At 38.1% G+C, this 27,111-nt stretch overlaps 1 protein-coding gene and 1 long non-coding RNA gene across 3 annotated transcripts; both read left to right on the forward strand.

Moving 5' to 3' along the window:
* Window positions 1-1,074: 1,074 nt before the first annotated feature.
* Window positions 1,075-19,429, forward strand: Birc3 (baculoviral IAP repeat containing 3). Of its 2 annotated transcripts, XM_004870797.3 has the most exons (9): window positions 1,075-1,290; window positions 5,453-7,675; window positions 7,776-7,875; window positions 10,882-10,960; window positions 11,737-11,785; window positions 14,232-14,474; window positions 17,653-17,907; window positions 18,472-18,513; window positions 19,093-19,429. In XM_004870797.3, exons 2-9 carry the CDS (start codon window positions 6,724-6,726, stop codon window positions 19,284-19,286), a joined length of 1,914 nt encoding a protein of 637 aa, XP_004870854.1. In that variant the 5' UTR covers window positions 1,075-1,290; window positions 5,453-6,723; the 3' UTR covers window positions 19,287-19,429. The 2 variants fall into 2 exon arrangements, with proteins under 2 accessions (XP_004870854.1, XP_087068459.1); XM_087212333.1 differs by lacking the exon at window positions 1,075-1,290 and having other exon boundaries at window positions 6,802-7,675.
* A 3,073-nt stretch (window positions 19,430-22,502) lies between these two features.
* On the forward strand, window positions 22,503-25,724 carry LOC147827901 (uncharacterized). Its single transcript, XR_015451636.1, has 2 exons — window positions 22,503-22,620; window positions 24,583-25,724. It is a non-coding gene; the product is annotated as an uncharacterized LOC147827901 (long non-coding RNA).
* The last annotated feature ends 1,387 nt before the right edge of the window (window positions 25,725-27,111 follow it).

Consider the following 27,111-nt stretch of genomic DNA (forward strand, 5'->3'; position numbering starts at 1 on the left):
CATAGAAGACCCTTGTCTCTCCAGCCCACTCTCCCCGAAAGGCAAGGGAATACAGATATTTTTCACAGTTCTTCTGGTGAGTATATGACCAAAACTGTGTGAGGACCTCAAAATGTTTTCAGTAATCTCCAGTGAGTTGAAAATGGCTTTGAGAAAGTCTTGAACTAAGGAGGCTCAAAAGTGGACTGAAATCTCCCTGTGACGCATAAGCTTAGTCTTTCTGATGTAATTCCAACTGGAAATGTAGCCAAATCCACCCAGACCAGAAGACACCCAGTACAGTCTGTTTTGTTCTGAATGTGCTGGATTCCAATTCCACAGGATAATGAAATCCAGAATAACTTCATGGGATATGTCTTTGATTTACTGGAAGATAGAAAAATCACATGATGAACTCTGCCAATCACCTTGGCACAGTTACCTTGGGACAGTTGGCCTTAAAGTTGCTTAAATTTACTACTCAGAGAGAGATTGTGGAGTAAAATAGAGCAATTCAGTTAGACTCAAATAAGTCAGGCTTCTGTCAGAAAACGTTAATGAAATTTAGAGACCTCCCCTGTAAGATAAAGGCTCTAGAAGGAATTTTGGTTTTTCCATCTCAGTACATCCCAGGACTTTCACACTGAGCTCCAGACTAGCCCTTTTTATTTTGAACAATGTCTCACTAAGTCACCAAATTGCCCATGCTGGACTCAAACTTGGGGACCTTTTGCCTCAGCCTCCCAGAGAGCTGGGGTTACAGGCCTGACTCCTTTCTTGATCAAAACAAAAACTGAAAATAATCAGAACGATTTAAATTTTTTTCAATTTTTTTTTAATGTTGAACTTTCTTTAGCTTTAGAAGAAAAGAAAAAAAAAATCTAGCCTTTCACCTGTTAAGTACCGGGCGGATGGAGACTAGAGGATGGGGGTTCTGGCCTCTTCCCGTCAGGCTGACCGATGATCTCTATATCTGTTGTCAAGATTTCCTCTGACCCACGAACCAAGAACAGAGGTCTTTCAGTAAATGCCACGATAACACGCTACGGTTGAGTCACGCCTGTAGGGTCATGGAAATCCCCTAATGGGCCTGCTAGGGGAAGCGTGTGTGGTTAGTACCGCTGGAGTTCCCCTAAGTCTAAAAGGAAAGCACCAGCGCACATGCAAACCACCGGGAGAAGGGCAGGACGTCAAGCTTTTAAAGGCAGCAGGGGACTCGGCCCACAGCGGACAGGCCTGGCGACAGGTGTGAAGAAGACGCGGCTCGACCTTGCTGGTGCGCCGCGGCCGCTGGACAGCGCTGCTGTGAGGGTACGCGCGTGCGTGTGCGCTCCTCGCGCGCGGGCCTGCGGCTGGCTGCGGGGCGGGAGGGCCTGGCGGTGGCGGATCCGGGGCGCGGGGGGACGCGCGGTTACAAGCACCGCGTAGAGGTTGGTTCCTGCTTGCACGGGGCGGTTAGGGGCCAGCACAAAAGTGGTTCCAGGTGCGCCCGGGCGCCTCTTCCCCTGGCGCGCTGTCCCGGGGAGGGTGACCCTGAGGGCTGGCACCGCGCCGTCTTCGCCCACCCCCACTTCCCTTCTGCCTTCCTGCTAAGTGCTCAATTTCCATTTCACTTTTGGGGTGAGCCTGTGGAATGTTGGAGCCTTGACGTTTTAATTTGATTGTCAGTGTTACTGGCCCTTTGTAGGTGCTAGATAAGCTTCAGGACAGAGCTTAAAGCAGAGACGTGTGGTGTAGCGAGGGCTCAGTAAAATATTTAATGATCAAATGGAATAGGGCTCCCAAGTAGTGGCAGGAAGACAGCAGGTATGTGTGACAGCAGATATGTTATTTTCCTGATGGACACCCAGCATTGTTCCGTAACCAGTCAGTAAATTGCTGGAGGTATTTACCTGATGCTAAAGTAACAATAATATTAAATTTGTATTTGTTGGTAACAGTGTTGCTACCTGCTATAAGCTAGGTTGCCCTCTGAAGATTTTACATGTATTTTAATGTTTAAATTTTGACTCTCTTAAGCAAGAACCAAAATGTTTCCATTTGACAATAAGGAAACTGAGGCTCATGGAGACTTATTCGCCCAAGGTCAAACTCCTGGTAAAGAGGGACTAATATGTACTGGAAATCCAAACACCTGACTTTAAAACCTGATGTTAAAGCATCACCAAGCACACTCTCTGCTCATGAATGTAAAGCTGATGTCCTTACTGCTATGTAAATGAGGATACTGTTTCCATGCAGGACTCAGGCAAGTCTGCTGACATTTACTTCCCCAACAGAAAGTCCGCTATGCCAAGCTCTGTGGATGTCACAGGCAGGGAGGCTGGTACAAAAATAAAACACTGTTCCTGTTCTGAAGGAGTCACAGGCTAGGAAGAGGCAGAGAGGAAAGACATTCTTACCCTCCAGGGTGGCAGAGATGGACATGCTGAGTGCCCCAGAGAGTAGGGACAGTCAGCTGCTCTGGTGTCAAGTAAATTGCCCACCAGAAATGGTAGAGTAAGGAGAGGAGATTGCAGACCTGAGCCCATCTGAGAAGGAACCACTAGAAAGGAAAGAGGAATTCTATGACAGTTGAATTGGAGAAGCCAAGGGAATGGAGCGTTTCTAAAAGGAAGTCTGCCTCAGTTACAGTTTCAAATTTTTTCATTGGTTTTGTCAAAGAGTTTTTGGTTTTGTTTTGTTTTGAGTTTGCAATACTGGAGATTAAACCCAGGATCTTTGCACTGAGCTACATCCTCAGACCTCTAAAGAAAAAACAATTTTTTAAAAAGATTTTGAGACAAGGTGTCTCTAAATTGCTAAGTTTTCTAGGCTGGGCTCAAACTTGAGATCCTCCTGTGTCAAACTCCCATAGCACTGGGATTACAGGAGTGTGCCGCTACACCAGTTTAATATTTTTTTTTTTTACTGCCAGTTTAGTTTTAGTTTTAGTTTAGTTTTAATTTTTTGAGACAGGGTCTCTCACTTTGTAGTCCAGGCTGGCCCTGAACTCACTATGTAACCCAGCTTGACCTAAAATTTGGACTCCTCCTGGCTCAGCCTCCTGAGTGCTAGGATTACAGGTGTGCACCATTGTCCCTGGCTGAGGGTATTTTTAAAGGATGCTGGCTTAAGGAGTAAGTGGGAGTTGGGGAAGTGGAAACATTCACTATGGACACAAGTTCATTTTGTTTGGCTGCATGAGATACAAGAAAGTTGGTAGAGTGGAAAGCAGGATTGAAAGACGATATTTGTTTGCTTGATTTCATTTGAAAGCTGAGGTAGAGTTCAGCATGATTGTTATGTGGAAGGAAAAGGACCAGGAGAGAGTGAGAGTTGAGGAAGTGAAGGGAGATAGAAAAGAGTAAGAGCAAGATTTCTGAGGTAATGGGAGAGGATGGGATCCCATAAAGAGGCAGCAAGTAAGTTGTGAGCAAAAAGCATGGATCCCAGAATGTGAAAGGTTACTGCTCAGCGATGTCTCTGAGAATGAAATCCAGTGAAGTGAAAATGGGGATAGATGCTGAAGGGCTGCATGGGGAAGGGTTCGGAAGCTGACCCGGGTCAGGTGGAATTACTACGGGACTAGGAAGTGGAAACTCCACCGAAGGTCCCAGCTGCCAGGGTTCATCATTCAGAAGGTGAGGTGGTGGGAATGGCTAAGACAGAGGTTAAACTTTCATTTTGTTACTTTTGATAGGCACAGTTATTACAGTGATTTTATGCTCCTCCTGATTCTACTGTCAAAGAAACAATAGAGCTCAGTCACTGATAAATAGCAAGTAGCAGTCACTGTAGCAGGGAGCCAGAGTACAGTGCCCAAATGGGGAGCGCGTGCCCTTTCTAAAGAGTACGGCTGTCCCTGGCTCTATGTGATTGCTGCTGTTCGAGAGCACAGAGCCAGTGCTGCCAGCTATTCTCACTTCAGAAGTGCGAAATCTAGAATGCTATGGGAAGTCGCACATTTAAAAATGTTAGTAATTAACTATAAGATTTTAAAATAAGGATAGTAGTGCATGCCTATAATCCGAACACTCTGGAGGCTGATGCAGGAGGGTCTCCTGTTTGAGGCCAGCACAAGTTATGTAGTGAGAACCTGTCTCAGAAAACAAAAACAAACAAGCAAAACTGTGCATGGTGCACACTCAGGATGCTGAGGCAGGAGGATTGTTACCAAGAGGGTAGCCTGAGTTACATAGCAAGTTCAAAGCCAACCTCAGCTACAAGACCTTGTCTCAAAAAGAAGAAAAAAAGATTAAAAAATACTATGGCCTGACAGGTGTGGTAGTGCACACCTGTAATTCCTGTACTTGGGAGGCTGAGGCAGGAGGATCGCTGTGAGTTTGAAGCCAGCCTGAGCTGTATAGTGAGTTCAAAGCCAGCCCAGATTACATAGTGAGACCCTGTGTCAAAAAAAAAAAAAATATATATATATATACATACGTATATGTATGTGTATATATATATACTGGCCCAAGAAAAAATTTATTTAGTAATCTGGTGAAATTCAAATAAGGTATGTGGATTAATTAACAGCATTGTATTCATGTTAATTTTTGTTTTTTATAATTATACTAGGGTAATATAAGATTAATTTTGAAGAAGGTGACTGTAGAGTTGTGTTTCTTCTAAGCATAAATTAATTTTTTAAAAGTTTAAAAATTGGCAAACTACTGTAATCCAGTTTTGTGGTGGCCAAATATAAGATGTCTACTGGTCACCAGTTTGAAACCTTTAGTCTTTGTATGGGATTTCCTGGCCCTTCGGTGCCTAGTACAGTTCTCTTTTCTGTTCTGTTCTATTCTTTTTTCTGTGTGTGTAGCTGGGGATTAAACCCTGGGCTTTGGGCATGTTAGGCAACCAGTAGGCTATATTTTCAGCCCGAATTACTATAGCATCTTGTATGTGGTAGACAATTAATCAACACTAATACTCTATTTTGGAGAAAATAGTTTTAATTTTTTTTTAGTGTTTAGTTTATACATACATGTGAAAGCAAAATCAATCACCACTATGAACAGAAAAAAATTCCCTTTTAAATTCTATTCTGTCGTGGGGGAGGGGTACCAGGGGTTGAACTTAGGACGTTGTGCTTGTGAGACAAGAGTGGTGCCACTGAGCTAAATCCCCAGCCTTTAGTCTGTGATTCTTTAAGGTAGTAAAACTGGTGCTAGCACGCAGCTGAGGCTTCTGGATGGTAACAGCTAAAAGATTTCCTGATGTGCTGCAGGACTCACAAATAAAATCTAATTACATACTACTTTGTCCCCCACCTGCCACCTCTGAAAGCAGCTTTAAGGGCATCTTTGCCGATGATGCTTTGTGTGCTTGAGTCCCACATTGTAGACTGACTGAGAAAGAGATCAATTGATAAGTCCACACAGACAGGTGAACACATAGTGCCTGGAGAAAGCGTTTTAAGAAAAAGATAATTGTGTTACCTTTGTAAATTATTTGATTTTTAAAACTCTCTCTCTTTCTTTTTAAACAGGCTTACAAAGGACGAAAACTATTCTACTACTTCTAGGCTTTTTTTCAGTTTCTTCTATAAATCAAAACACTTCAAAATGGAGGCCTAAAACTCTAAAAAGGGACTTAGTCTAATCTTGGGAGGTAGTTTTGTGCATGAAAAAACAAATTAATAGCTAATTGGATTTTTTAGTTTAACGTCCAAACAATGTTAATTTAAAAATATAATTATATGAGATATAACTGTAATGATTTTGATTTTCAATTTGATTTGTGGAAGTAAAGCGATTATAGTGGAGGCATCTTATTGAAGCACTCTTTTCACAGTTGGCTGGGCAGTCTCCCACACACTTCTCTATAGAGCTGAAAAAAGTATGTGCATTTGGTAAAGATTTAAAAATGAGTGACAGTTACCCAGAACAAAGAGATGATCAACCTTCTCCAAGATTAGAGAAATATTCAAATGAAGCCTTTGACATATTAAAGGACTTCTGCGATGACAAAGAATGTCAAGATCAAAAGTTTTTGATAGATAGCACAAATTTAGAAAAAGCAAAAAAGGTAAACATGAGGATTAGTGAAGAAATTATCCACTGTGTACAAGTTTAAAATTTATTTTGTTCAAATCGGCTGTTATCTCTGGGGATGATGAACCTGAGAATGGATGGTTCAGTGGTTACATCTGGGGAAATGAACAAATTTACTCAGAAAGAAAACTTATATAAAGAAAAATTTTGTAACAGTGTATAAAAGTTTTGGCCATTGAAGGGAATAATAAAGTTAGGCACAATAACTTATTGTAAGGGAAGTAATCATTGGTAACAAGCTGTGATGTTTCTCTTGCTACCTGGAAACCAAGTGTTGAAATCGGCACCATAGTTGCAATTCACTGGTAGGAAAAGCACAATGACTTGTCTATTGGTAGTTGCTAGAACAATGGTAGAACATAGCTTTCCATCATGAAAATCTAGCTTTGTGAGTCAGACACCTGATATGCAGGTTGAGTGAATGCTATGGGGATGCATCCTTGAGACCTGGAGAAGCTGACCTACTCCTGAAGATATCCAAAACAAAATGGCATACTGATGACCTAAAACACTTTATGCTTCCATGCAGGATTTTAGTTTTCATCACAGGTTATTATGTAGCATCATATGTACATTGTACATATAAAGATTATGCAAAGGTACACTTGTACATAATTGTCCCTTAAAATATAACTGTATAGGATTTAGAACCTCACCAAGCTGAAACCCTAAATGTACAGAAGAAATTAAAGAGTTCTCATTTTTGATGTTCAGCTTAGTAGTCACACTGATTAAATCAAAAGCCATGCACAAAACTACCTCCCCAGAGAAAGACTGGTCCCTTTTCCTCCCCATCCACTTCATTATGAATGTAGTAGAAAATAGCCCCTTCTTATCAAGTTTGATGAAAAGTGCCAACATGTTTGAGTTGAAGTATGACTTTTCATGTGAACTCTACAGAATGTCCACATATTCAACTTTCCCTGCTGGTGTTCCTGTCTCAGAAAGGAGTCTTGCTCGTGCTGGTTTCTATTACACTGATGTGAAAGACAAGGTCAAATGCTTCTGTTGTGGCCTGATGCTGGATAACTGGAAACAAGGAGACAATCCTATAGAAAAGCATAAAAAGTTATATCCCAGCTGCATCTTTGTTCAGAATCTAACTTCAGTTAACAATTTGGAAGCTAACTCTCAGCCTTCTTATTCTTCTTCAGTAACAAATTTCACACATTCACTACTTCCAAGTTTGGAAAATAGTGGCTATTTCAGTGGGTCTTATTCAAGCTTTCCATCAAGTCCTGTAAACTTCAGAGCAAATCAAGATTTTTCTGCCTTGAGGACAAGTCCCTACCACTCTGCAATGAGTACTGAAAAAGCCAGATTACTCACTTATCAAATGTGGCCATTGACTTTTCTGTCACCGACAGATCTTGCCAAAGCAGGCTTTTACTATATAGGACCTGGAGACAGAGTAGCTTGCTTTGCCTGCGGTGGAAAACTGAGCAATTGGGAACCAAAGGATGATGCGATGTCAGAACACCGGAGACATTTTCCCAACTGCCCTTTTTTAGGAAATCAGCTTCAAAATACTTCCAGATACACTGTTTCTAATTTAAGTATGCAGACCCATGCAGCCCGCTTCAAAACATTCTTTAACTGGCCTTCAGGTGTTCTAGTTCATCCTGAACAGCTTGCAAGTGCAGGTTTTTATTATGTGGGTAAGAAATTTAATTTGACAATTTAAACAATGCAAAATGTTCTATATATTTTAGTGGACAAATTATATGTATTCATAAGCTTTGGTGACATTAATTTTAGGTCATAGTGACGATGTCAAGTGCTTTTGCTGTGATGGTGGACTGAGGTGTTGGGAACTGGGAGATGATCCATGGGTAGAACATGCCAAGTGGTTTCCAAGGTAATTGTTTTGAAATTCTCTTTGCATACTTTTTTGTCATCATATGGGTTTTCTTTGTTTACCTTATAATCAGCTGTTAGATTATTCTGTCTTTGTTCCAAAGATACATTTGTGAGTAAGTTTAGATCAGGTTACTTAGAAAAATTATAATTTGAAAGATTTTAATGGATTTAAGGTGAAGAAGAAATAGGTTTGGGATATTTTGAATTTTTTAGAAATATATTTAAAATGTCTCTAATTTCTCATTTTTTATGACTGAGTAGTATTCCATTTTATAAAAAACTCACATTTTCTTTATCCAGTCTCCAGTTGATGGGTGATTGGGCTGCTTCCAAGTTTTAGCTATCACAAATTGTGCTGCTATGAACATGGGTGCACATATATCACTGTGGCACAATTCTTTTAATTCTCTGGGGGAAGATACCCAGCAGGAGAATAGCTGGGTCAAATGGGACTTCCAGTCCTAGTTCTTTGAGGTATCTCCATACTGATTGCCACAGTGGTTTAGAAATTAGAGACATTTATAGCTAAATGGATGTACATTGAGGCGATACTCTTAAGTGAAATAAATAGGACACACGTGTAAATACTGAATAGTTTCTCTAGTGTGAGAAACTGAAAGTGTAAATAAGGACTAAAAGTTACAATAGATAATGTGAAATAGGAAGAAAAAGAGCAAAGGGGAAGGGGAAGCAGGAGGGGTAGGGGAAAGGAAAGAAGGGAATGGAATTAATATGAGAACATGAAAAAATGGAAATGAAGTATTTGTAAATAGAGCAGGATGGAGGGGTTTGAAGGGAGGGCAGGAGAAAGGGGAAAAAATAAGAACAGAGAGAGTATGTAAAGGTGCACATTTCCAATGATGAATGTCTTTATATTGTATACCTAAAATGTACCAATAAAAATTTTTAAAAAGAAAGAAATATATTTTAAAAATAAAACATACTCATAAAAAGTCACACATTGAAATAAAAGTACAGAGAAAATTAAAATGTCCAGCGACTAGCATCCATCCCCCAAACATCTCTTTAAATATATATATGGAAATGTATATAATTTTACATAGTAGTAGGACTAGTAGTAAATCAAACTCATTTAAATGTTATAAATAGTTTTGGACTTTTTTTTCCAGCCAATATCTATCTGGGACATATTTCATTCAATAGGCATTTAGTATTCTTTAATGGATCATCTATTGCCAGGCACTGTTCTAAGGGGCATATAAAATATTCAGCTCAACAAAACAAAGAACTTCTGATCTCATAAGCTCATTTTATAACAGAAAAGGACAGACGATTAATAATAAGTTATATAGCATTTGGAAGATAATTAGTCTCATGAATAAAAAGAAGAAAGAGGGGCCAGGGATTTAGCTCAGTGGCACCACACCTGCCTCGCAAGCGCAAGGTCCTAAGATGATCCCCGTTACCAAAAAAAAAGAGGACTGGGATGTAGCTCAGTGATAGGATACTGGCTGGGGGTTCAAATGCCACCACTGAGGGAGAAGAAGGAGAATAGAGTAAGGGAGAGGTGTTCAAAGCAAATTGTAATACTAAATAGGGTGGTCAGGGTAAATATAAATACATCTCATCTATTTTAATTATTACACAGCATTTTGTCTTACCATTTTGATTATTCTACACTCTTGAATGCTCTCCAATTTCATTTAAGACAGATCACCTATAATTACACTTTTAATAGTCAAAACTCTTATTTATTGATCACCAAACTCAGTATTCTAACATTTTCATTATATACATTTGTATATAGGACATTATTTTCATTTATAGCAGCTCTGTGCTCCCTCCCTCCCTTTTGTAAAGTTTTAAAATTGTAAAGATTATAAGGATCACATGCATGGTTTTAAAAAATTTCTTTCCATTTTGGTAGTTTTGAGAATATACAAAAAGAACAATAAATTTGCTTTAGTGGTATCGTTAATTCATTTTGTACTTAAGTTTGATAATGGCTGCATATTTTCTAGGAATTGAAAAACTTGTGATTATCTGACATTGGAAGATGTTTTGAGTTTTTTCATTCTTTCTCTGTTGTTCTTTTTTGTATATTTTCAGCTTTTAGACTGTCATAATTATGACTCAATCACTTAGAGAACTTTCTGTCTCCATGGTCTGTTTTCAAGGCATATTCTAGGGTATTTTTAAGAACCCTAGAATAACTGAAGAGAACAATGAGGAGTCTAAGTGGAGACAGCCTCACTTGACTGCAGTAAGGAGGCTGCAAGGTTCCTGACACCCACTTCAGCTGTGGCAAAATGTCAGTCACGCCCTCCTTGTCCACATCAGATTGCCTTCACTGTAGTTACCACTCCCTTGGGCTAAATGAAGAGGAAAGTGTTCATATTCATGTTTATTCTCATTTGAAATATTTACTAGTTTACAAATGACTAGATTTGCTCTGTTCCGATTAAGATAAAAATTTAGGGCTTTTCAAAAATTAGCTCAAGCAAGATACATGCCTGAGGCCCGGGGATTTAGCTAAGTGGTTCCACTGCCTGCCTCACAAGGGCAAGGACCCTGGTTCGATCCCTGGTACCAAAAAAAAAAGATACATGCCTGAAAATATAAGATAATAAAACTAATTTTGTAAAACATTCAAACCAGATGAAAAAAGTACTTGTAGTAAGATAAATTCATGTTAACTGCAACAGGTAGTACCTTAAAGAACAAATTTAAAAATTCATACTCAAAACAATTTGAATCCTATTAAAGGATATTTTATAGGTCAATTTTACAAAAAGAAAACTTTAAAAAAGAAAATAGAGTTAGCACAGGACTAGGATTTATTTATTCTTTAAACTTTAAGTTTAGAATCAGTGATTTTAAATGGTTCTGTGATTCGAGACAATCAGATTTCCAATGGAATAAACACGGATGAGGAATTTATTTATTTTTAATGTATTTTATTTTATTTTAATTTTTTAGGAATTTGTTATTAAATTCTTATTTTGCTTTTATAAAATAACTCTTTATTTTGTTTACATTTTAGGTGTGAGTACTTGATAAGAATTAAAGGACAAGAATTCATCAGTCAAGTTCAAGCCAGTTATCCTCATCTGCTTGAACAGGTAAAGAAGGGAAGGTTTTTAAAAAATTCATTGGTTACCAATAAAGAAATTATTTTCTGTTCATTACAGAGCAGTGTTTTAGTGAAAAGATAAAAGATATTTTTAAAACACAAAAGTCATTTTAAAAACATATTTTCTTTTTTCACAAAACTTAACATGATCCTAGAAAGTATTATTTTTCTGAGAAAAATAGATTATTAGTAACCTCCTGAAAAATAATATTTGCTGTGAAATTCAAGAATTTCTCCAATTAAGTTGCAATACTTAAACTATTTGAGGAAAAAGTAAGTTGGGATAGTAGCATTTAATAGCTTTGTTATATAAATTTTTCTTTAAAAGATTAAAGAAAGAGATATGAAATAAATGAATAAATGAAATAAATGAATGAAATGAAATGAAAAGAAAGTAAATAAAAACTTATATAATAAGTTGACGGTCAAAAACTTCCTAACCATGGTCAATGGAATCCATATAAGGTCTAATCTATCCCAAAGGGTAACACAGGGGACAGAGACTGGATAAAAGGCAAACTAACCATCTCGGAGACAACTGAAAAGCTATAGCCCTTTTTCTGCCTTCACAGACACAGAAACTGTTAATTTATGGCCTAGGGAATAACTTGTGAATGTAAATGAAATACTGCTTTTGATTAAAAATGATTGCTAGTGAGCAAGTCAGTTTGTAATTAATTGAATAAAATAGGCCTTCTGACTCATTTTATTGCAATGGGAACGATAAAGTTTATATTTTAACTTACATGTACTTTTTTTCTGTAGCTGTTGTCTACATCAGACACCCCCGAAGATGAAAATGTGGAGTCACCAAGTATGTACAAATGATAATTATTACTGCATTGAAATAGAACTACTTGGTATTGTTAAGATTGAAAGGTGATAATAATGTATATTTGTGTTGATCTGTAATTTGCAATGCATTTTCAAATGTACTATGTTAGGCCAGGGATTTAGCTCAGCAGCACAGCGCCTGACTGGCAAGCACAAGGTCCTGAGTTCGATCCCTGGTACCAAAAACAAAACAAAACAAAAAATCAATCAAAAGTACCATGTTAAACTTCACTGCATGTCAGAGTTGCCTGGAGAACTTTAAAAAATAGTGCAGATTTCTAGTTTAAGCTTTAGACCTACTGGATTCAATCCAGGTATATAAGGGTGGGGCTTGGGTATCTGTAGTTTTTCAGGGAGGGGGGTGTCCTGGGGATTGAACCAAGGGCTACATCCCAACCTTGGGCATCTGTAATTTTAACAAATAATGTGCACCTAGCCTAACCCTTGTCCTTGAACCAGTGTGGGAACAGATGTGCTGTGACATTAGACTGCTTATGTATTCCTTCTCTGGAATGGAGAAGTTAGAAAATACTGTTTCCATTCTTTAATAGGAAAACTATTAAATTAATAGATTCAGAGAAGTTAAGAGGTTTGTTTATTATCTTAAACCTTAAAGGGAATAAAGCAAATATTTGAACAAGTATTTCTATTCCTTTTTTTTTTTGGTACCAGAAATCAAACTCAGGACTTTGCATTTGCCAGCCAGGAGCAGCACTACTATTCCATTTTTAGTATGTGATTCAATTCAGTAAATATTTATTGTATTTTAGCTGTTCCCAGGGAAAGAAAACAGGATATGCATGACTCCCGCTCTCATGAGCTAATAATCCTAGGGATACTGATAAATACACAGATAAAAGGGATCTGGTAGGGGCAGTAGAGTGAGCTATGACAGTTCATGAGTGACAATTAACCCAGACTTGGAGGATCAGCAAAGGCTTTCTGGAGGAAGTACTTGTCTTAGCAGAGAACCCAAGGGAAAAGGACTCAATCAAGTGAGGGGAGGAAAAATACATTCCAGGCATAGGGAGCAGTATGTGAAAGGCCTAAGTGACATGGAATAGGCACATTGGATGAAATGAACAAAATTGTGTATGGACAGAAGCAGGAGTTGCAAATAGATAAAGGTGTGAAGCAGGCTAGCCATTAGACTGGTCAGCATTGCAGGGAGAATTTGATGCAAGAAGCGTCAGTTTGTGACTTCTAGGCTGGAATGCAGGATGCAAATAAGAGGCAAGAGATGAGGCTGAAGAGGTAAACTGGGTCCAGATTGTAGGAGAATTTATAAGCTGCAATTAAATTTTTAATTACAGTTGGGCATGGTGGTGTACATCAATATTCCAGCTATTCAGGCAGCTGAGAACTGAGGATCACAAATTTGAGGATAGCCTGGAAAATCTAGTGAGACCCTGTCTGAAATAAAATATAAAGGCACGGTGGCACCCACCTATAATTCCACCACTTGGGAGGCTAAGGAAGAAGGATCACTGTGAGTTTGAGGCCAGCCTGGGATACATAGTTCAAAGTCAGCCTGAACTACAAAGCAAGACCTTGTCTCAAAAAACAAACAAACAAAAAAACCCTAAAAAAAAAAGATAAGGGCAAAGTGTGTAGTTTAATGGTGGTGTATTTGCTTAACATGAGCGAGGGCCTGTGTTCAATCCCCAGTATCTCAAGCAAATAATCAAACACAATCTTTGAATTATATCCTAGCACAGTGGAATCTAATGCAATTTAAGGAATGTGACACAATCAGATTTGAAAAGTCATTCTGACTGCAGTGTTGAGAATGAGCTGGAAGGGAGCAATATTGTAGGAGGCCATTGCAGTAACAGAAGTGAATGATGACAATGGCCTCTTTTAAAAATATGTGAAAATGGGCTGGGGATTTAGCTCAGTGGTTCCGATGCCTGCTTCACAAGCGCAAGGATCCTAGTTTGATCCCCAGTATCCCCCCAAAATAAATAAATAAAATAAAACAATAAAATATGTGAAAATACATATTTGATTTATAAAGTTCATTTGTTCATTCAGTGTAGAGAAAATGAGTCTCAGTTCTCATGGGAGATGATCCTGAAATTTATGTTTCTTTCTCCTTCACTTGTATACTTATCCAGGTATGGCAGATAATGCATATTTTAATCTAAATACAATATTTCACATTCTTATTTTAGTGATGGAATATATATAGCATTTTAAATTTAACAATATTTGTATAAAATAGTATGTATATATTTTCTACATTTTTGATATTATAGTAATTTTCAGGGGTTTATTTGTTTTTTGTTTTTGTACGGGAGATTGAACTCAGGTCCTTGAGCTTGTGCAGCAGGCAGCGAAACCACTGGGCTAAATCCCCAGCCTATTTTCTGTTTTAAAAATGTACAGACTATCCTAACATGTATCAAATCCTGTGTTCCATACAGTTGTTCATTTTGGACCTGGAGAGAACCAATCAGAAGATGCAGTCATGATGAACACACCTGTGGTCAAAGCTGCTTTGGAAATGGGCTTTAGTCGACGCTTGGTAAAACAGACAGTTCAGAGTAAAATCCTAAGCACTGGAGACAATTATAACACCATCAGCGATCTTGTGTTAGATTTACTTAATGCAGAAGATGAAATAAGGGAAGAGGCGAAAGAAAGAGCAAATGAGGAAAAGGAATTAGGTCCGTATATTTATGAATATAGTTTCTTTTTCCATAAGGCTGTGCTATTACTCAGAAGTTCCTGAAAATATGCTTATCAGTGAGTCAGATTTTTCTTACATTTATTATCCTGAATTCAAATTCTGAAAATTTCTTCACATTAAAATCTATTGGAATTGCTCATTACATTGAAAATGTGTACCTTGAGTGAAAGTAATGCATCCTTTTCTTTAATTCATACTCTGGTTAGTTGACTTTGTATACAGTTACTCATAGCTCATTTTGATCCCGGGCTAGTTCCTCACTCCTTATGTTGTAAATTAGAATGAGGTCAGGGACTGTTATTAATTTAAATATTAGCATAAAAATATTCTCAGTCTTTGATTATAAATTAATGCACCAATTATGATTAAGTCCTCTACCTACCCACACCAGAACTGAGTTCCCGCTCAGTGTTTTTTCAGGTAAGTCCTAGAGTTCTGTGTTACATTGTGTCACGATAAGTTAACCATATTCTTCCACATTAGCCGCCTACTGTCCCATACTCTGTTCCTCTTGCAAAATCTCTCTTCCTCTGGGTAGGCCCATTGCCACCTGGGTGCTTTGACTGCTATTACCACTCTGACCTAGATGAAAAGAAATGCTGATCTCTCACTGCCACTCTTGCCCAAACATGGACCAAACCCCAAAATCCCTTCGGTATAGCTCAAAATAGACTGCCTCTTTTAACCAGTTCTCACGGAAGATTTACAGGTAACATAGGAACTATATCACAGATGACAATTTATAACTCTAAGTAGGTATTGATTTCTCTTGGTGCCCCTAGGCCCATCCTCCTAAATTTTTCTGCATAGCTTTTGATTTAGCTCTGTGTAGGTCTGACCAATTTACACAAATGGTTAAGAAAGTCCCAAATATGTTGCTGTTATCAAAGCTCAGGCCTCCAAGAAAGAGCAAAAAATTTGCACTTATCTTTGTTCAAGGCCATCTGGGATCCATTCCTCTGATAACTGACAGTCAGATTGTCCATTCTGTCCAACGATAAACCTCTCCAGCCCATAAAGAGAAATGTACCAGAACCTAGTAATATATCACCATACATTTACCAGTGTAAATGACTCACTTTCATATACCTCCCATACAGCAGCCACATAATTCAAGTTAATCCTCACTCAACTAGTCAAGCTTTCCTTTTCACTATAAAGATTAGGTAAGTACTTTTTTCCTAGTGTCTTCTCAGTCCCAGCCATCGGTTGTCAGCCTACAATTGCTCAAAGAAAACATTCACCTTCACATTTGGTGAGAGACCCGATAAAATCTAAAATCATCCACCAATATAAATATTTATATTTCTTTCATAGAAAATCAATCAAGTCTCCAGAGACCATTCCAAGTCAATAATCTACCAGGATTTACATTGCCAAAGAGAGCTCTTAGTGTCTCAGCCCCAGCCTCTGCCTCTTCCACCTGGCGTACTGTCTGTGCATAGCCCAAGCTCAAGAAACATTGTTTGATGAGTGAATGCTTTATAGTTTCCCAAGAACAAAGGGTGATTAATTTCTTGATGAGTATATAAATAGAGGTAATATTTTTCCAGAATAAAATAATAATGCACTTCAAAGATATATTCAGATCTTTATAACTTGTAAGCCATAATACAGTCTCTGACTTAAAAATGAGACTTTCGGGCTGGGGATTTAGCTCAGTGGTTCCACCACCTGCCTCACAAATGCAAGGACCTGAGTTTGACCCCTGGTACCCCCCCCCCAAAAGAGAGAGACTTTACCCAGGTACTAGCAATCAAATTGTATGAATTTCAGAGGGGCCGAGGTACAGCTTAGTAGTAAGGTACATGCCTAGCATACTTGAGGCAATGCACTGGGTTTGATCCTTAGCACCCAAACAAAATACAATTAGAAAAAAAAGTCTTAGACTGAAAAGCCAAAATATTTCAATACCAAGTATAAGTTATAGTTTTCTAATGCACGGTATTACTACTTCTCTAATGTAGATAATTTGACAATATATTGTTCTGAATGTTCTATGCCTATGGATATAACTTTTTTATTCCTACTCTTTAAATTACTGAGGCTTGGCTTTTTTCAACAGTTATTTATAGAGCCTTGATTTTGTGCCAGGCACTATTCTCGGTCCTAGTCCTTTCCTCATTTATTCTCAGAGTTTCAGTTACCTTCAAAATGGATATTTCTGGCCTTGACTTTTTGACCAAACACCATTTTTTCCCCTTTTGAGATAGTTCTATATTACTAGACAAAGTCAGTATATCTAAAACCTAACAGTCTCCCGAAGTGGTTCTTCTTCAGCCAGCCCCATTTCCGTTATGTTACAGAAATAACATTGTGGTAGGAAGTAAAAAGTCAAAACTAAATTAAAGAAATAGCTAATGGCTCATGGTAAGCTATATGGCGATTAATAAACATAGGTAATAAAATTATAGTCTCAAAGTATAAAATCTTTTTGCCAGTAGATACAAATCTAGGTCTTGAAGAAGAATAAGGAGATCCAATAGGACAAGAAGGTAGCTATTGACAAACAGCATATTGTTCAGAATGTGGTTAGTGCCTTTCTGCTCTTCCTGTAAATTGTTTAGGGAATGCCAATATGTCTGGTCTTGGCAAATAATTAAAATTTCCACTTAAAGTAGAATTAAAACAAATTTGTAGAAGAATTTATGGAAAATATTTTAATTCTCTTGATTTTACATTTCCCCAATTTCATTAGATTGGATTAAAATTTTGATTTGATTAGACTGTAACTTTCATTTGGTTTATGGTTTAAGGACAGGTACTACAGAATAGTTACAGCACAGATCATGACACCAGTCTGCCTCCGACTGAACTCTGTTAGTGAAGCATCGTTTGGCAACTTGTCTTACTGTAGCTTTATTTTCTCATCTGTTAAATGAGGGAATAAGTACCTATTCAAAGGGTTGTTGCAAAGATAGTGAAATGTGGCAATACATGCAAAATGTGTAGTGCAAGTGTTCAGGAAATGTTAGTCCTCATACTTAACATTATTTCTAGGTACAGAGAAGCAGGTATCCCCAAGCCTAACAGTCAATATCAGTGCTTGATTGTGAATTAAAGATGGTTTTCATTTGTTGGTGTACGTTGGTATGGAAAGAAGTTTGTGAGCACTATGAACATGTTTGTATTTGGATTTTTTTTTTTATATACAGAAGATCTATCACTAATCCGGAAGAATAGAATGACACTTTTTCAACACTTGACTTGTGTAATTCCAATCTTGAATAGTCTACTAATTGCAAAAGTGATTAATGAACAAGAACATGATGTTATCAAACAGAAAACACAGACATCTTTACAAGCAAGAGAACTCATTGATACTATTTTAATAAAAGGAAATATTGCTGCCACCATATTCAAAAACTCTCTACAAGAAATGGACCCAAAGTTATACAAGCATTTATTTGGTGAGTGCAAGAAAATTATTTTGGGAACTTTCTAGGACAACTGAAAATATACTCATGAATAATTGGCGATTACAGAAAATAACTTGATCTAATTTATAAATGTTAATTATGCAAAATTAAAGGCTTTTGTTGCCTTAAAATTGTGAGTTTTGGCCAAATATATGTGTGTGTGTGTGTGTGTGTGTGTGTGTGTGCGGGTGCGCAGGGATTGAACCCAGAGCCTTCACACTGAGCTACATCCCCAGCCCTATTTTATTTTTAATTTTGAAACAGAGTTTCATTACGTCTTGAGGTCAACCAAACTGGGCTTGAACCCCAAACTGGGCTTGTGAACCTTGTGCCTCAGCCTCCCCCAGTGCTGGGATAGAAGGCATTTAGAATCCATTTAGAATTAATGGATTAGGTAAATCATAATTTTAACTTTTATATTCATTGGGTTTCCTTAAAATTTTTTATTTGTTTACAGTTTGCCTGGCACCCAATATATTTTTTGTTAAAGCACACATTTTGTGGCTAAATAATAACCTTATTCATCATAGTAATATTTCTGTTTTTTTCTTTTAGTGCAACAAGACATAAAGTATATTCTCACAGAAGATATTTCAGGTAATAGTATTAACCCTTTAAACCAGTAGAAAACATTATTTTTATTTTTTTTCATTTAAGAAAAAGAAAATTGTTTTTTATTAAAAATTCTTTTTTCATGTGGTATTTACATTGGAGTACTACTCTGCCATAAAGAAAGATAAACTTGAGTCATTTGTAGGAAAGTGAATGAATGCACCTTATGATGATAATGTTAAGCAAAATAAATCAGACATACAGCTTAAATATCACACTGTTTCTTTTATATTAGAAACCCAGAGTAAACATAAAGACCAAAATAAAGGATAGATAATCGAAAATAGGGAGATCGATTATTCTCAAAGGGAAGGGGATCAAGAGATGGAGCAAGTGGGCCAGGGATTTAGCTCAGTGGTGTCGCTGCCTGCTATGAAGTGCAAGGACCCGAGTTCGATCCCCGGTACCAAAAAAAAAAAGAGAGATGGAGGAAGGGATAAGGGACAAATAAAAAGGAATTGGCATGTGTTAAATACATGTACCAACTCCACACAAAGAATGTAAACATTGTGTACTACATTCATGTACTAATAAACTAAAATAATAAAAAAATTCTTTTCCTAGATCTACCAATGGAAGAACAGTTGAGGAGACTACAAGAAGAAAGAACATGTAAAGTGTGTATGGACAAAGAAGTGTCCATAGTGTTTATTCCATGTGGTCATCTAGTAGTATGCAAAGATTGTGCCCCTTCTCTAAGAAAGTGCCCTATTTGTAGGAGTACAATCAAGGGTACAGTTCGTACATTTCTTTCATGAAAAAGATATAGAAATTTTTCTAAACTCTAGAATTAATCGATTAAGTGTATTATAATTTTAACTTTTATACTGATTTTATTTCCGTTAAAACTTATTTATTTATAACTCAGAAAATTTTATATAAAGACATTTATATAAATATATATGTCTTTGTCACTTTCCTCATTACTGGAGTAAAATATCTGACACCTGCAACTCAAAGGAGGGGAGGTTTATTTTGGCTTATGGTTTCAGAAGTTTTCAGTCCATGTTCAGAAGGCTTAAATAGAAACAGCATGGCTTAATAAAGGCTTAATAGAAACAGCATTGTGTAAGGATCATAGTAACCAGGAAGCAGAGAGAGTGAAGGAAGGAGCTAGCGAGGGAGATACACCCTCTTTCAGTGACCTGCTTCTTCCAGTCAGGCACCACTCTCCAATAGCATACTCAGCTGCTGAACTCATCAGTAAGTGATTCCAGTAAATGACTCAGTAAATGATGAGTACAGTGCCTCCATGATCCAGTCACAGCCTGCAGGTCCCACCAGTGAGCACATGAAGCCTTTGGGTACATTCTTGGTCCAAAACATAACATTCTACCTTGGTCCCCAAAAGACTCGTGTACATTGCTTTTTTCTTTGTGTGTGTGTGTGTGTGTGTGTGTGTGTGTGTGTGTTGCTAAGGATTTTGTACATGATAGCAAAGCATTCTACCACTGAGCTATATCCTTAGCCCCTTCCACATCTCTTTATGAAAAATGTACTTAGCCCATCTGTAAGAGTCACCAAAGTTTTAATAATTCCAGCATTGCTGAAAAGTCCAAATCCAAAGTCTTCTCCGAGACTGAAGGCAAACTCTTATCTGTGAGCCACTGTAAAACTCAAAAGGAAAGTTAAACACAGCCAGTATATAATGGCACAGGATAGACATTCCTATTCCAAAAGGGAGAAATAGCAGGGTAGAGAGGAATGGAACCAAAATGAGACCTAAACCCAGCATGGCAAACATGAAATCCCATAGCTTTGTGTCAAGCACCCAGGAAAAATGGTGACAAGATGTGAGTCCAAAGGGGTTGGGTGGCCCCTCTCCTATAGCATTGCTGGTTACAGCCCACATGGCCTCCCTCTTGGGTTGGCTCTGCTCACTGCCTGCAGCTTCTCTCCGATGGTCAGATTCCTGGCTTCACCATTTTCAGGGATCTCCACTGCATTTTTGGCTTCACACTCACATTTTCATGAAAGGGCCTCTCAGGGGCACACTGCCTGGCCTTCCAGGCCTTCTTTTGAAATCTGGGTGGAAGCTTCCCTGACCCATAACTATTGCATTCTGCATGCCCATAAAACTAGCATCAAGTGAATGACACCATGGTTTGCTGCCAATTTGCTCACCATAAAGGGTCGTGACCTATACTCTCATCACAATAGGCAGATTAATAAGAGAAAAACATAACAGACCTATTTGGCATAGTTTTATGTGACTTGGGAGCCTTCAGATTGAAGACTCCAAAGACCCAGGATGAACTATTTTTATACTTGAGTGAAGTAGAAACAGTGGGTAGAAATGTGATTGGGCAAAATGGGTATGAGCTAATGGATATATTCTGACTGTTCAGATTCCTATTGGTCCCTCAGTTGTAGTATTTCTTCCTCTATAGTATGAAAGCTTGCCCTCCCTCTCTCCTCTCCTCTCTTTTCTTCTGTACAAGGGATTGAATCCAGAGAGTTAGGCATACTAGGAAAACACTCTATTACTTAGCTACACTCCAGCCCTTTCTTCATTTTTATTTTTTATTTTGAGGCAGGGTCTCCCTAAGTCACCTAGACTGGCCTTGAACTCAGAATCCTCCTGCCTCAGCCTCCCAAATATCTAGGTTGCACCCACCTAGGTTTTAATGTCAAACTCCTACACAGAAAGACAGAGGAAAGTTAATAATTCTAGTTTTGGGGAATAATTCTGGCTTTGGGGAAAATGTGTCCAGGTTTCTAGGATTCACTTTGGGGAAGAGGAAGCTCAGGAGAAGTTTAGAAACTACTGCAGAGCCCTTCGTTTTGGCTATTGTTTTCTGATTCCCAATAACCAGAATGTTCTTTCATTTCCTCTTTCCTTGGCAAATTCCTTCATACTCCTCAGCCTGTTACTTTCTCAGAGTGCTTCTATGACTTCTCCCTTTTTAGTTATATCCCTTTGTCCTGTAATGGACACTTTTTTTTCATGACATATCACAATTTATATTTACACATTTATTTCTTCAGTGCCACATTCTAATGTCAAATAGAATTTTCACTAGCATGAGAAGTATGTGTTTTGTTTACTCCCATGTATCTAGGTCCTAGCAAGACTGACAGAAGAGGATCTTATTGAGTAAATAAATGAATGTCTTCCTGTGAGTGGAGGTTAGCTGTGAGGGGGGATTTCTTCCTCCTCCAACACCATTGTTGATAAAATACTAAGGCATAATCATTGAAAAACTGAGAATCATGGCCCAAATTCTGTAATCCTTTGGCTATTAAAAGGCATCTTTAGAGGGTGAAAGATAAACCTGGTTCAAAGAAAGTGGGACTTGGAATTATTTCTATCTGATAAGGCATGGCATTTTAACTCTGGAAAGAGCATAAGAAGGCACAGATATGCGCACTAGAATGTTAATATTAACAATAATACACTGACATTTATTGAACTGCATTGTACTGTCTTTATATTATCTTGAGACTTACTGCAATTTAAGAGAGAAAGAAGCAGAGATAAAAGGTGCAGGCTTTGGGTTCAAATCACAGCCAAAAAACTTGGGCAAATTATGAGAAGGTAATTTTTTTTTTTTTGGTCACCGGGAATCGAACTCAGGACCTTGCTCTTGCCAGGCAGGCACTGTGCCGCTGAGCCAAATCCCTGGCCCTTGGGCCAATTATGAAACATTTCTGTGCCTCCGTGTGTTCAGTCTCTCACACGATTATTTTCTGTGAAAATAATCACAGGAAAGGCTCTTCCTGGACTTCCATCAGCTTTTTGGAATTCTTTTTTATATCACTTGATAGGAAGTATATATAGAAAGAACAAAGTTCTTTCTCCCTTGTGTTTGCCAGCATGACTTCTATCTCCCCATTCCCGTCCCATCATGAGGGTTTTTAAAATTGAGTTCGGGGATCTGGGCGCAGAGGAAAGAGAAGTCATGACCACAAGGTGGCAGTAGCAAGGCAATGTGCGCCACAGTGGGCGGTGCTGGACAGGTTCCACGTAAGGAGGAAGTCTCACAGGGAACGCCTTTCCGACTCAGAGGTGTGGAGACACAGCCCGGCAACGAAAGAAGGAGAAGCAACTCCCTGGGAAGAGGGAACCACAGAGGAGCGTTCCTTGTCTAGGTGATGTTGCACAACAGAAAGATGAGAAGAGAACTTGGAAGGGCAGCAGAGGCTGGGGTCTCAATGGCCCCAGAATTTGTCTTTTCTTGTCTAGCAGATGTTAGATGCAGCTTCCTGGGGTATGGACAGCAGGCAGGCTCTAAACGGCTAAACATATGGTTATTTGGGTAAAGTAATTGGATGTGTACAAATCTGAGTGTGGAGCCAGGCGTGGTGGTACATGCCTGTAAACCCAGCAGTCAGGCAGCTGAGGCAGGGGGACAGTGAGTTTGAGGCCAGCCTGGGCTACATGGCGAGACCCTGACTCTGAATAAATAAATAGAGTTAGTTTACTAGTTAAGCCTGTAAGTAACATTTCTGTAAATTTTTAAAATCTGGCTTTTGATACAGATACCAGAGTTTTCAAACCACACGTATGTTCAGATTCTCAATATATCTTTCTGATAGTCAACTTGGCTGAGTCTTCATATATAAAATAAATAGATTAAATCAAGTGAGCTATGGGGTTCTTTCTAGTTCTAAAACCCTAATGAAAAATTTTATGAAAAAATTTAAAGACTTAACAAGAATTATATAGTAATTTTTTTAAAAAAACCGGATGGGTAATGCTTCATACGCTGTGACTAAAAGTTGGGGGGGGGTAGTCTGATGTGCCCAAATTTGCAAATTCTCATGTTTAGAATCCTGTTTATTTGAATGTTTTATATAAAATATGTTAAATATTCAGGAAAATATCCATTTGGTGTATGTACGTTCTGACAGAGTCTCCTTGACTAAACTTTAGTCAAGCTCCTCTGTTGATCCTCTCCCCCTCTTCACTCAGGCCCCATTAATCTGTCTGCCTTGCCTAAGTTAGTTCAGTGAGTAGCTCTCCCCCTTGATGTCTGATTCTTGATATCTGATCAGATTTCTCATTCTCTGCCTTTGATGTATAACCCTTCTGTCCTCAGCAAGAATCCTTCTACCTTCTATGTCTCTCCTCTTAGTACTTTTTTATCCGCTGATCCTTCTCACTGTGTATTAGTTTTAAATCCCCAGTTATCTTGGCTGTTTCAGAGTTGAGCCCAATCTCTCTCCCCATTGCAATGTTCTTACTGTAATAGTCATGAATAAAATCTTTCCAACCATTTTAACAAGTGTCAGAATATTTTTTCTTTAATAATACCATGTAACCAATCCTAATATTCTTTTATCTTTGCTTAATTTTATTATTTTTTTTTTGGTACCAGGGATCGAACTCTGGTCCTTGTGCTTGTGCAGCAGGCAGTGAAACCACTGAGCTAAATCCCCGGCCCTAGGTAATGTTTTATTTATTTTTAAAAATTAAGCAAAAATGGGATTTAGCTCAGTGGTTTCGCTGCCTGCTGCGCAAGCACAAGGACCCGAGTTCGATCCCCAGTACCAATAAATAAATAAATAAATAGATAGATAAAAAAAAAATTACCTGTATAGTTAATGCATAGGAAAAAATCTTCAGTCTCATAACAGGACAATGAAATTAAAGCTACTCTGAAAACTACAGTATCTTCTCACCGATTGGTAACAATCCAAATGTTGACAACATACTCTGCTTGGTGAAGCTACAGGGACAACAAGCCATTCACATAAATTACTGGCTGCCTTGCAAAATATCAACAGTCCCATGATGAGTATTTGCCTATATCCAGCAAAATTAATGCATGGTTTTATATTTAACAATTCAACTTCTGAAAATAAATCCAAAATAAGACATATGCCCATGACTATTTGTTCTAACACTATTTATAATAGAAAAGAACTGGACACCATTCAGATACTCAGGCATAGGAAAGTAGTTGAAAGTGTTGTGATACTAGTTTTGTATCAGATCAGAGGGAGTCTTCTGTATGACCCTAGTAATCTCTGCTTTTTGGTGGGGTGGAGAGGTGGAGAGCTCTGTAGATCTCGGTGGGGTGGGGTAAATTCCTTTCCTCTTTATTACAGACTGGCTCCCGCACAGATCTGGGCAGTACCAGTTCCAGCAGATACTTTCTCTGGTTGGATCTCTGCTTCAAGCCCACCACGGCATCTCTGCTGCGGGTGCAGCTCCAGCCTCACAGACGTGGAGTGGGTCAGCCTGCTGTGCTGTAAGGAAGTGTGGTCCTTCACATTATTTGGCTTAGTCCTCTATGACTGCTTTTTTCTCTTCATCAGGAAACAGAGCAGTTCTGCAGGACCATCCATTACAGATGGTTGTGCCAGTGGTGAAGACAAAAGAAGGCTTTGATTGCATTTTGAACCAGATTGTTTAAGTTGACTGTATTACAGTACTTCTTCACAATGGAGCAGCAAGCACAGATGAGAAATACCTTTCTACACTAGTACTGAGGGATCTTCAGATTTGAATATTAAGTGAAAAAGGTAGAGGGAATAGAAAAATATATGCAATTTTATTTTTAAAATGAAAAAATAAATCATAAAAAATGTTGAAGTCATTATGGAACAGGAAGGAGTAGAGGGGAGATAAGGATTTTGGAACAAAGGAAAGAGCTATACAATCAAAAGGGGTTAGAGCTGGAGGTGTGTAGCTCAGCAGGAGAGCACATGCTTAGCAAGTGTGAGGCCTTAGGCTCACTCCCCAGCACCAAAAAAAGAAAAGAGAGGAAGAAGTTGGGTGCAATTAAATAAAACCTAGAATCCCTGAATTTAAGTTGGAAATTTCAGTTTAAATAATGTATTTTATTAAAAAAAGAAAAAGACCAAACCAAACCAAATCATTTTACCCAGCACTGTCCACCAAACAAGTAACTCATTTATACCACCACAGTCCTTCAGATTGTGGTCTTTAAATAGTTTCCCATTAAAAGAAACAGCACTGTGATAAGCAGTATATGATATAATTTTTATACTTCCCCAGAAGTCAGTGTTATTCTTTTATAGTACAAAACGGACATGTTTGGGACACTGAGACTGAATAGGTGTCAAAAGAGCTGCAAAATGAAAAACAGAGAAATGTTAGCATATCAGAGACAAAAAGTCTGTGTTGTGAAATGGAAAGACAAAAAAGACATCTCCTTATTGTCAACTGTTCATAATACAGAAATGATAGAAATTGAAAGAAAAAAAGAAACAAAAAAAATACATTACTTATTGACTAGTTATCTTTTTCTCACTAATATATAATACTGATGTCATATAGCAAATTCGTATATACATATATGTGGGTGTCTTTAAAAAATTTTTCCTTTAATAAGTCTGTCTCATTTACTGTGGTTTTATTATATAACTTATCTTGTAGGCCATCTTTTCAGTCTTAGCTCCCTTCAAAATTGTCTTGGGTCCTGTATTTTTTTTCTATATAAATAGGAAAGATGTAGCCAGGTGTGCTGGTCAATACCTATAATCCCAGCACTCTGGGAGGCTGAGGCAGGAGGATTGCAATTTTGAGGCCAGCCTGGGTAACTTAGTGAGACCCTGTCTCAGAAAAAGAAAAAAAAAAAAAATGGGCAAAGGATATAGCTTAATGGTAGTGCACTTTCCTAGCATGTGGGAAGCCTGGGGTTCAATCCCCCCCCCCCCCCGCCCCGCAAAATAAAGAAAACCAGCAACTCTACATTGGCAGTATGAAAAGAAAGACTGAATAAAAGGAACAACTGAGTAAATGTTAATACTGGACTCCAAAGTTGTACACAATTAAAGACAATCAAGTACCTGAATGATAATCTATTTAGGGAGGCACTTGAGGCTTTTCAGTTTTTAAAATGCAAATTTCCCCTTACACTGAATGACATTTATTATCTTACTTTTCTTGGTCAGGACAACAGTGGAAAAAAAAAATCTTGAATTCAAAATGAGTATTTTTTTTTGTTAGAAAAGTGGCCCAATTTTTTTTTTTTTTTTTTTTTTTTTTTGGTACCAGGGATCGAACTCTGGTCCTTGCGCTTGTGCAGTATTTTTTTTTTTAACAAATGTTGCTATATATGTTTTCCCACATATATGAGGAATGTTCAGTAACTTTCCAAGAAACAGTAACTTGAACTAAATGCTGAACTGCTACTGTGACCCATATGCATTTTTTGCAAGTGTTTAGTCATTGGGAACCAGTGCATTTCTTTTCTCTGTATCACAACTGTTACGGAATACTTCTTACTATAAACATTTGAACAGAAGACCTCCTGTTCTATGACTGACTGGCAGGCAGAAATGACAGGGACCGGAAGTGGGAAATGGTTCAGGGTCCTGGAATTCCCCTGGCTGCCTAATCAAGTGGCTTATTTGTAAATTTTTGAAATGTTTGCCCCCTGGAGTTCCCCAGAGAAGAACGCATCTGATTTCATTGACAAAGACTGTCTTCCGCAGACTTAGAAGTTATTCAAAAAGTCGTTCGTACAACAAACACTGAATTCCAGGGGTCACATGACTAGAGAGAAGGAAGACAAAAGGCCTATGACTGTTAGTAAATCCAAGCATTTTTATTCACAATTTTTCTATCAGTTAACTAAATTTTTGATAGGCTTCTCGGTGGCTTATACA

Source organism: Heterocephalus glaber, unplaced genomic scaffold (genome assembly GCF_053883595.1).
Source record: "Heterocephalus glaber isolate CG9 unplaced genomic scaffold, H.glaber_assembly_v1.0 deba00001429, whole genome shotgun sequence".
Taxonomy (NCBI): domain Eukaryota; kingdom Metazoa; phylum Chordata; class Mammalia; order Rodentia; family Bathyergidae; genus Heterocephalus; species Heterocephalus glaber.

Coding starts and splice junctions, on each gene's coding strand:
- Birc3 (XM_004870797.3), top strand. CDS start 6,724: ATGTTCAGCTTAGTAGTCACACTGATTAAATCAAAAGCCATGCACAAA. Junction 7,676..7,775: donor TGCAGGTTTTTATTATGTGG/GTAAGAAATTTA, acceptor CATTAATTTTAG/GTCATAGTGACGATGTCAAG. Junction 18,514..19,092: donor TCTCACAGAAGATATTTCAG/GTAATAGTATTA, acceptor TTCTTTTCCTAG/ATCTACCAATGGAAGAACAG.